This window comes from Antrostomus carolinensis, unplaced genomic scaffold (genome assembly GCF_000700745.2).
Source record: "Antrostomus carolinensis isolate BGI_N321 unplaced genomic scaffold, ASM70074v2 scaffold9699, whole genome shotgun sequence".
NCBI classification, from domain to species: domain Eukaryota; kingdom Metazoa; phylum Chordata; class Aves; order Caprimulgiformes; family Caprimulgidae; genus Antrostomus; species Antrostomus carolinensis.
Window position 1 is genome coordinate 1 of NW_010340628.1, and position 11,110 is coordinate 11,110.

At 39.3% G+C, this 11,110-nt stretch overlaps 1 protein-coding gene across 1 annotated transcript in view; it reads right to left on the bottom strand.

The window, feature by feature from the left end:
• Positions 1 to 1,463: 1,463 nt before the first annotated feature.
• The window catches only part of LOC104531356 (pancreatic lipase-related protein 2), a gene marked incomplete at its 3' end in the record, with an annotated part of 12,087 nt that continues 2,440 nt past the window's right edge, over positions 1,464 to 11,110 (bottom strand). The window contains exons 3-9 of the mRNA XM_029087037.1: positions 9,490 to 9,615; positions 8,399 to 8,533; positions 7,715 to 7,823; positions 6,413 to 6,532; positions 6,201 to 6,323; positions 3,685 to 3,800; positions 1,464 to 1,593 (exon numbers count right to left, since the gene is read on the bottom strand). Of these exons, the coding sequence (XP_028942870.1) occupies positions 1,464 to 1,593; positions 3,685 to 3,800; positions 6,201 to 6,323; positions 6,413 to 6,532; positions 7,715 to 7,823; positions 8,399 to 8,533; positions 9,490 to 9,615 (859 nt within the window). The remainder of the gene's footprint in view (positions 1,594 to 3,684; positions 3,801 to 6,200; positions 6,324 to 6,412; positions 6,533 to 7,714; positions 7,824 to 8,398; positions 8,534 to 9,489; positions 9,616 to 11,110) is intronic.

Here is an 11,110-nt window from a genome sequence, read left to right on the forward strand (position 1 = left end):
ATATATTATATTAATATATAAATATATATTAGATATTTTCCTAAGATATATTAAACAAAATTGGCTGCTTTCCCAGGGTGATCCCAATATATGGTGTTGAAGGTTTTTCTTATACCTGTGCACAGCCCACCAGCTGTCAGGAGATCCTGTCATCTCACATGTCTTTTTAAGGCAGAAGCAGGGCCTTGGATGCAATAGCACACATTGATATCAAGCAACCAGGTTTGGGAAGGTTTTTGACTGGCTTTAATTTGGGCTGTTAAAAGGAGAATCTCTTCACACACTTCACAGAATCACAGAATGGTGGGGGTTGGAAGGGACCTCAGGAGATCATCCAGTCCAACTCCCCTGCCAAAGCAGGTTCACCTAGAGCAGGTTGCACAGGAAAGTGTCCAGGCGGGTTTTGAACATCTCCAGAGATGGAGACTCCACACCCTCTCTGGGCAGCCTGTCCCAGGGCTCTGGAACCCTCACAGGAAATAAGTTTTTCCTCGTGTTTAAGCAGAATCTCTTCTGTTCCAGCTTGTGCCTGTTGCCCCTTGTCTTATTGCTGGCCACCGCTGAAAAGAGTCTGGCCTCATCCTCTTGACACCCACCCTTTAGATATTTATAAACATTAATAAGGTCTCCTCTCAGTCTTCTCTTCTCCAGGTCTAACAGACCCAGCTTTCTTAGTCTTTCCTCATAAGAAAGATGCTCCAGCCCCTTTATCATCTTTGTAGTCCTAAGGTCTTAAGGTTAGATTTGGTTTCAGGCTATAGTTTCTATAAGCTCAACAGTTTGTAAATGTTGAAATTAATGTATTCATTCAGATTTGAGAAATGGCTGGTTTCTTTATACTCAAATTCATTTTTTTAATTTTTGCTCTCATGGAGAGGTGATATAAGATTTTTGTTGTTGTTGTTGTTCTTAATTTTGCTTTCATATTTTAGTGCCTGGTGAATAAGGACCTCAAAGACCGTGTCTCATTTATTGCCCTTGCATTTCATCACCTATATTGGATTACAATTTATTTACAAATCTTATTTCCCAGTTCTGTGGCTGCTTCTACATTAATCACAATTAAAACTATTCTTCTTATTACTCTCTGCTATTTTAACTTGATGAACTCTGCCAAACTATCCTGAAATGATTCAGTTTTATAATTTTTGTCAATAAAAACAATGTAACTTTTTATATTTGAAATTTTGCACTTTCCCACTTTCAGCTTTATAGAATTTTTGAAACCATCATCTAATTAACAAAATTTAATCAGCAAGTCAGTATCAGTTGATCTGTTTCTAGAATTATCTCAGCTTTTCTCAGATAATGCTGGTATTGCATGTTCATTACACACCAAAAACTCCAGATTTTATACTAAGTGGCACCCATTAACTCCAGTGACTCTCTGTAGAAGTGCAAGATATTTGTTTACACATAATTCGTTGTCAGTTTAGAATTCATCAACCAAAAGAAGCACTTACGAGCATATGGAGGGGAGGGCCCTGTGTTTAAATAAACCTTTTGCTCTTCTTTTTCATTTTTATGTGAAAATTTATCAGCATAATGACCCATCAGTGGGCATCCTTCCATTGGACATGGGAAGCAGTCTCCCTGGGGGGAAATAACAATGTCTGTTACAAGACGTTATCTGTTTTAATCCCACTTCTTAAAGAAATAAGGGTATTTCAGCTTCTCCCCAGCTTTTTTTCAGATCAGATCTTCAGTATTTATTGTTGTGGTGAAAAAAGGAGCTGAGATGGTCAGTCGGCTTATTTCATCTGACTGAAAATTAGAGAGAAACAGGTTGAAAATCTGGCCTCACATGTGCCCATGCAGAGGAGCCTGGACTGTGTGTGAGAAGATCCCACAGAATGGCCTAGATTGGAAAAGACCTTTAAGATCGAGCCAAATCATTAACCTCACACTGACAAGTCCTCTACTAACCCATATCCCTCAGCACTATGTCTACACATCTTTTAAATACCTCCAGGGTTGGGGACTCCACCACTGTCCTGGGCAACCCCTTCCAATGCCTGAGAACCCTTTCAGCAAAGAAATTCTTCCTCACATCCCATCTCAACTGCCCTGGGCACAACTTGAGGCCATTTCCTCTTGTCCTGTCACTTGTTCCTTGGTCAAACAGACCAACCCCCACCTCTCTACACCCTCCTTTCAGGGAGTTGTAGAGGGTGAGGAGGTCTCCCCTCAGCCTCCTTTTCTGCAGGCTAAATATCTCCAGTTCTCTCAGCTGTTCCTCATAAGACAAGTGCTCTAGACCCTTCCCTAGCTCCATTGCTCTTCTCTGGACATGCTCCAGCACCTCCATGTCTTTCTTGTAGTGAGGGGCCCAGAATCGAACCCAGCACTGAAGGTGCGGCCTCATCAGTTCCAAGTACAGGGGCACAATCACTTCCCTGGTTCTACTGGTCACACTGTTCCCGATACAGGCCAGGATGCCTTTCGTCTTCTTGGCTACCTGGGCACTCTGCTGGCTCATGTTCAGCCAGCTATCGATCAACATCCCCAGGTCCCTCTCTGCTGAGCAGTTCTCCAGCCACTCCTCCCCAAGCCTGTAATGCTGCTGGGGTTTGTTGTTGACAAAGTGCATCTGGCCTTACTGAAACTCATGCAGTTGGCCCTGGCCCATGGATCCAGCCTGTCTAGATCCCTCTGCAGAGCCTTCCTATCCTCAAGCAGATCCACACTTCCACCCAGCTTGATGTCATCTTCAAACTAACTGAGGGTGCACTTGATCCCCTGGATCACTGATAAAGATGTTAAACAGAGCTGGCCCCAGTACTGAGCTCTGGGGAACACCACGTGTGACTGGCTACCAACTAGTTTTAACTTCATTCACCACCACTCTTTGGGCATGGCCATCCAAGCCGGGAGCAGCCAGTTTCTCCAGGAGAATGCTGTGGGAAACAGTGTCAAAGGCTTCACTAAAGTCCAGATAGATGAATCTGAGATTGACAAAACCATTTCCCTCACATCACTAAATTGCACAGGGTTCAAGTTTTCAAGTCCTGAATTACATCAAACTCTTAAGATACGTGTTGACGTTGCTACAAACACTGACAACTTTTCTGCAGTATTGCACAATTCCTTTTGGGACTAGATGGAAATAAATTCAGACTTGTCTTCCTTCTTGACAAGTCCTCAGTTGCATTTCCAGAACTGGGCCGCTAAAAGCCCAGTTTTATCAGACATGAATCACCAGGACATTATCCTGCTTTCCATCTTGTGCCACCTGAAGGTTGTGTGAGCAAGGCTATGCTTTATAGATATCTCCCATGCCCTGTATACTGTGTATGTTTATTGTTTATACAGATGTTTAAGCATTTCTGAAATCCAGAGGCTGTCCTCTTGGTGATGGGTTCCACCAGGTTTAGATGGACTTCCTTCAACCAGGCTGACTGTCCCTTACTGTTGACCTACACAAAAGGTGAACTCAGCCACTACATCTCATTGCCCTCTTAGTCAGCTCTTCATATCTACCCCTGTAACTGGTTTTGAAGTTTATATTTACCGCCTTATTTTCTTCTAGATCTTTTTTTGGGGGGTTTGCTGCTTTTACATTTTGCCTGTTTTCTGGGTATGAGAGTAGTTATCCCATGATCCAGGGTGAAGAAATTCCAGAAATCATTAACAGAAGAAGGGCAGGACTGTAACCCCTCAGGTACATATGTACCTGGTACTTACCAATACAAAAGCTCGGTATGATTCACATTGATACCCAACAAATCCGTTTGGAGTGATAATACTCTCAGCATAATACCGGAGGCTTCTTTTATGTCCGCATCCAATAGATCTATATTCTGGGGAAAATCCCAGGTAGAAAAGATTAAAGCTATACATTAACATGTTGAAGCAACACTTGTGGGTATTTTCTCCTAGAAAGTATTTGTACATATAGTGACACCTCAGATTTTTTTTTTTTTTTTAAAGTAATAATTAAAAGGTATTTAAAGTGTGAATCCTAAACTGAAACTAAAACACAACCCTTCTAGCTACTAAGAAAATTAACTCTGCTGTAGCAAAACTAGGACAATTTGGTTTTATAAAAAAAAAAAAAAAGTGGAATTATGGCTACTCATACTTTTTTGATAGGAAAGAGCTAAATTCTAATCTGTGTGTCCCTGTGCTCATGCTAAAGAGGTGGAGATACACCAAAGCAGACCTTGTGCAGCCTCCTGTCCTGCTATGTGTGTTTAACTGTTTTTACTTTAGCATGAGAACCAAGGAGGATTTAGGAGAATTTGCCTTTGATATTTTAGAGACTGGAGTAATTCACAGCTACAGCATCCGTAAAGCATGTAGTAGTTACTATGAAGTAGTTTTAATTTGCTTACCATTATCACAACATGGTATTTTGTAAAACCACAGTTTCCACTCATTTCTAGAATTAAAGATAATTGTAGTAATTATCTTAACTTCAATGGCTTTCATTGCTTTTAAGCTCTAGAAAATCTGTGGTCATTTGACAATGGTGATTCTGTGAAATGCTCTGAAAAGCAAGATGTTTGACAGTGTGTCCTTGATTTTGTCAGGATTATTTGAAACAAGTTCATTTTTCCATCAGAGTGAAATTTATAAGCAGTCAGTGCAGGAAAGAAGAAAGTGCTATTTGGGTTATATTTAGAGGTCTCTTGTAACAAGTATTGTCTTAATTGGCTCTGAAGTCTCTTATTTATCAAAGCAAAATATACTAAAGTTAGGTTGTATAAAAATAGGCTCTACTCTGCTAAAAATAGGCTGAGGTGGGGGCTCAGCTATAACAGGGTGAAGTCTTGGAGGCACTGAGGTAATTGCAAGCTGGCACAGTTTATAGTGAAATCAGAATTTCACCTACTGTCAATATTTATGCATCTTAAAGACAGACCAGTTGACACATTGTTTTTTACATGAGGAAAGAAAAAAAAAAAAAACATACCAAAAACCCTCTGAAAATTATTTTTGTCTGTTTTTCTTGAAAATAATCTGCATCATCAAGGCTTCCTGAGTATGTTTTCTTTATAGTTCCTTCTTTAAATCTAGCTCAGAAGGGCCTGTGCTTTTAACTTTCAAACCCTCAGCTCTTACAGTTGGCTTACTTTGTGCTGGTGCCAAATTAACATCTATACAATGGGAACATAATACCCCTCTCCCTGCTGCATCAAAAGCTGTAGAAAGAAGTTACTAAATAGCATTTCTAAAGCACTTCATACATGAAAGCGCTACATAAGTATAAATATTATCAAACGGAAGACAGATGCACAAAGTAAGGTTTAACCAAGAGGCAGGAGTTAAGGCTGTCTCTATTTTTAGGAGCTGCATGAATAAACAACTCCATCTGCTCGTGTTCAGTAGAGCTGAATTTCTTCACCACAAAACTCTGCAAATAGCTTGTGAAATGTCTGTGATTTTTTTTTTTTTTATTTGTTGTTTTCTGAAAATGCAGACGTTCTTATGCAGTCTGATTGGAAAGAGTTTTGGTTCCAGGTGACTTTGTGCACAGCCAGCTTGCAGTTGTCTTTGTTACTAAGTTCTCCAACCAGTTCTAAGACTTGACTATAGGTAGGGATTTCAAACCATTTAGCTGTGAATAACAGATGTTCTCATTTCTGTAGGTTAGGATCAGAAGACAGGATTTTGGGGATCTATAGTAGTAGATCCCAGGGTAATTCTGGTTAACTTCCCAGCTTTCTTTGAAGAACATGAATTATCAATGGAGCACTCATTTGATCATCTTCTATATTTTTAACCTTGTGCTGTTCCCTTTGAAGACACTAAAGCTGTTAATGGCTTGGATGAGCATGTCTAACCCAATAGTATTGGGACCGATGTCTTTCTAGGGAGAAGGGAAGCTCAGATTTTAAAATATCCACTTTTGGATTATCCTTGAGTGAAATTTTACTGGTCCTCCATGTAGGGAATTCCCACTGAGGTCAGTCTGTCAACACAGTAGCAAGCTCTTCTAAAGGTTGTGATGAACAAGCTTGCATGCTTTAACTGAAGTTTCTTTCTGAAATTTGCCTTGGTTAGTATAAAATAAAATAAAATAAAATTGGAGGGTACTTCACAGGCAGCTTTAAATCTTCCATTTTTGAGCATTTTCTCCCTCCTCCAGATCTGAGCTGTATAAATAATATATACATTCAAAAGGCTTTACCTTAGCCTAGCCTTTTTTTCTAACTGTAGCTTATAAAGAGGTGTTACTTCTTTTAAAATATGTTTACCTTTCATAAGGTCATTGATATCCCGAGTTGCAGGAGGTACACGAAGCTGCTTGCATCCTGGCATCTTCTTGCCACCATTTGGGTAAAAATCCAGGTGGCCACAAGTCTGAAGAATCCCTGGAGCTGAAATGCACAATGAATCGAGGCTGATCACTCTCAGGTATGCTGTGGCCAACCTCTATGTTGGTGTCAACCTTTGTGTGAAAACTTACCAAAGTCGAAGAAAAGATGACCGGCATGAGTATGAATTACATCAACAAATTTTGCATCTGAAGGATCCAGCCTAACCATTGTGGGAGTATACTGGAAAAGGGGTCCAGCTGGATCCAAACCTAAATAAATGGAGATACATCTGATTGAGTAAAAATTACTGCATATATGTCATCACATGCAGTGTGTATACTGTATGTCATTATTTTTGTGCCTGTCCTCCACAGATTAAAATCCATTTTGTCGTCCACAGCCAGCAAAACAAGCAAGGTTTTAATAGAAAGTTGGCTGGAGGCATTACAGCACAGTAAAATGCTGATGGGTCCTTGGCTTACTTTTGGGGAACAATGTTATAAGAAGAGGTTTGGGTTGTGGGTTTTTTGCATGTTAATGAAATATATGGAATCTTGATATGTTACTCTGAGCATGTAGGCTTGTCTGAAAATTTTTATTTGGTCCAAAGTCTATTTTTATTTCCAAAAGATCTTGGTTGGAATTATTTCCCCTTTTTTTTCAATGTCAGTGAGCTCTATTCAGGGCTAAAGCAACACAGTTCTGATCCCAGTTTCCCCAAATTGCTTATGTGACTGTGTATTGTATACAGGGCTTAGGCAGAGCAACGTCTATGCAGAGAAAAGAACGGACTGGAGGGAAAAGGAAAGCAGAAAATAGCGAGCCTTTAGAAAAAGTGATATATGAGTATGTCATGATACTGTGTCTCTGTGTAGCTAAGTGACTAGCAGCTTTCTTCCTTTTCAGAGCGTCCATGGCTATTTACTGTCTCATCCTGACATATTAGATATAGGGGTTTTTAATTTTTCATTTCAGATTTTCAATCTTTTGAACTGCTGAAGAGTTCAAAAGCAGTTATATTACTCATATTAGTGTGAGCTTTTAAAACCAAATATGACAATGAGTTGCTAGCGTACTACAAGTCTGTTATTCCATATGTAATACAGTATTTTGTTCCTGTTCTTTTACATCATTAAAAATCATAACCAAGTGCTCCCTGGAACTTGATCTGTGAAAAGTAACCTCTGTTTAGCCACATCTGAGACAGTTAAGCCTTTCTAATCTTTTGCAATGAAGCCTTTCTCAGAGCTGTGAACATTGACATGTGAAATGCATGGCCTATGATGGGGCATGGCTTTGTTTGTGTGCAGTCATACTAGCTATATACTGTTAATTATGACAAGCTACCATATTACAGTCTGAAGTGTGTGTTTATAAGGCAGCAGTGATTCTTCAGTTCTCTTAAGTTGCATGAAAATATAAAACTTCTTCACCTGAAATAGCTTCAGTACCTGTTATTCTTCCAATGCCAGGTTTCCTTCTTCCTGCTTCCCCTGCAGCATGTGCTCCAAGACTGTGGCCGATTAAGTGAATGTTGTCAGGAGAGTAGCCGTAATCTTTCTGTGAAGATGTATGGAAGGGAAAAAACCAAGCATGTGAAGCGGGGGATACAAGCCTGGGACACTGCATAATGGCCCCATGCTGTGCCAGGACACCAAGGGGAGAGTCTTGGGTGGTGGGAAATTACTATTGCAGGTGGTGGGATCTGTACATAAAGAGAAGTAGTTCCCGACTCATCCCATCCCCACTTATATCATGCTTCTGGAAGGGAGTAATCTCTGTCAGGAGCTGGCCCTTATGACAGAAAAGAAGGAAAAGGGAATTTCTGCACATAACTGTAGTTTTGCTAGACTGTCTCCAGTCTGAGATCTTAGCCAGTAAAAAGCCCTTCATGAACAAAACTTTCAGAAACTATGGCCTGTAAACCTTCAGGGACATGCCTATCTGTGGTCTGACACTAAAGTAGATATTTCTGTTTGTGCAGGGTTAGAGACTTTTAATGACATTTTCAGCTGTGTTATTGAGTACCTCTGGACTTCCTGACTCCATTGCATCAAATGGAAATGTGCCACCCTAAACACAGCATTTCCCATACAGACTATATGCCGGCTTTCACATTCCATGGATACTTTTACCTCAAGGAGGTTCATCAGATATACCAGCTCAGCCCCCACAATGCGGACGTTGTTAACTGCGTCAGTGTACAAACCACTAGAGCCGCCTCTCCAGTCAGTCAAAATGCAATTCACATCTTCAGTGTGAAACATGAGCTGGTGGAAAACATGAAAACAGGAGAACAAAAGCAAAAAGGTATGAATTACTATTGTAGCAGGGTATATGCAAATGATATTTTGTTTTGCTCTAGCCAAGGACTCACTTTGTTTACGTGACTGGGAAAGACACATTTATAGTATATTAATTCCTACTAATACTGAAGAATCAACACAAGGAGGCAGAGTGGAGGCAGTGATTTGAACACTGTAAGAAGACACACAGACTCTTGTTTCAATTGTGTTTTCCATTCTAGATAATTTGGCTAACTTTAGGGTATCAACTTCTTTTAATGACAGCGCCCTGGTTAGAAAAAGAGGATAGTATAGCATCTTTTTTATTGTTCAAGCTTAATTTTTCAAAATTTATATGCTTGGATCATCTAAAAGGATTCACAAATTTGTGTTCATGTGCTAGAATTGTTCAGCCCCAAAGTTCATATATTTTAACTAAAATTTTGTATTTATACACTTCTGGCAATGGAATATTCTTATTTTTCATTCTAAAACAATTTCCTTTTTGAAATGTGCCTAAATAAAATTAAACCAGTCAGCTGAACAAAGCATTTTATTTTTATTAGATCAAATGCCTCACTCAAACCGAAATGTTTATTTTGACTTTTTGCTGAGGTGAGAAAAGTGGGGGGTTTTTTCCCCCCTTTATTATTGGCAAGGAATTGAAAAATGACTTAATTATAGCTTTCCCTGTGGAAGTTAATGCAGCAAAAGCGCATTTAGCAGAAGGCTGAAGTGCACTATACTCATAGGTAGGAACAAGAGGGCAGTCACGTGGAAATGAGCTTCATTCTGAGTTTTTTTTCCTCCCTCACAAGAATTAACAAGAGAGCAAAGGTGTAAATTTTATGTGGGAATTTTAAGCCAGTTAATGGGGTGCTGTAGATATTTACACCTTCAAATACAAGTAAAATGACTGTCAGACAATAGCCATACCATACCCTACATATGTTTGTTATCCAGGGGAGGTCTGCTCCAGCAAGATGACCGTGTATAATGAAGCGAGTTTTCCTGTGCGTTCGGAAATTTGAAGCTTTGATAGTTGAAGGATTTATAGCAGAAATTTTCTGTGTAAATAAAACCAAAACAAAACAACCCAACAAACAACACAAGAAGGATGTCACTGCTCCATCCCTGTGTACATTTGGATACAGAGCAGAGTGGTTAAGGCATAGTTCTGGACTCTGAAGAGAAGGATCTTGTTCCTCACTCATAAGCTGCGTTGCTGAGGGATATAAATTAATCACTTCAACAAATTATTCGCTTCCTCTAGTTAATTGAACTAATGATACTGGCATCCTTTACACAATGCTTTGGGACATACTGGTACAACATGCCGTGTAAATACAAGATTTTATCAAGCTTGGCCTTAGAAATACAAAGATAGCATCTTCTGCAAGGTATTATGTGGTTGACTTTGAATCTATACCTATTTTTACTTCCTTTTTCTTTGAAGAGAAGACCTTCATTGGTAAGCTTATTTATGTTCTATGAGAAAGTCCAGCAGACTTAAAATATCAGAGACTGTAGGTATTTTGAGTTTATTGAGAAGATGTTATTTTCTTTTAAAGAAATTCTGAGCACTGGGTAGTTTTAAAACTTGACTCTTACTTATTTTTGTTATGGTTTTGTGAGCTTAAAAGGGGATGTCATCTGCTAACTAGCACACATCTCACCTTCAATGAAAGACTGATTGAAATTAAAACCTCATAGGCCCTCTCAGCTAGAGATACGTTGGACTTGTTCTGAGGTGACTCAAACAGGAGAGATCATTAAACCTCTCAATTTTTTGTGACTACCATTTATATTAAAAAAACCTAACTAGGAAGACTTTTTCATGTAATGAAAAATTGCCCCCTCTGCCTGCCTTTCATATACTTTGCTTCATTTTTCTTGCTCTTTGTTCAAGTAAAATTCATACTCTCTGATGGTCATTTCTCTTCTTTCACCAGTTGAGTCTATAGCTCCACAAAATTTCTTTGTGCTATGGATGAGCCCAGCCCCTTGAGCGTCCTGCTGTGAGCTTCTCGCAGTACTTACTGGTCATTAGAAGAAAGGGCTGACCTACTGGTGGCATCTTTGAGTACGTTCCCATTTGATCCATCCTAAACAGTCCTGCAGGCTCCTTTTAGCTGCTTCCATTTGTCACTCTGTCACAATCCAGAGCTTCCTCTCCCTGCCCCTGGCTTTCAGATGTTTTAGATAACCTCACCTTTTCACTTTTTTTCTTTCACACAGCTCCAGTGTGCTGTCTCTATGCTCCTCTACTTGATGTGTTTTCATGTGGGATTCAACTCTGTAAGAGAAACCTCCAAGCTCTCTCTAAGGTATATCTTAACAAGTCTTTAGCTTTTTAGTCTTCATTTTCCCTCAGTCTCATTGTTAAAAAAAAAGTTTAATATTTGTTTATTTTCTTTATCCACCACCATTTCATTCTCTTTTTGGTTATTTCCTTCTTTTTCCACATAAGCTTTTATTTTCCCCTTCATTTTTTTTTTTTCCCTATAGTCTTCTGTTTTCCTTTTTAAACTTTCCTTTTTTTTTAAATTCTATTTTCCTTCC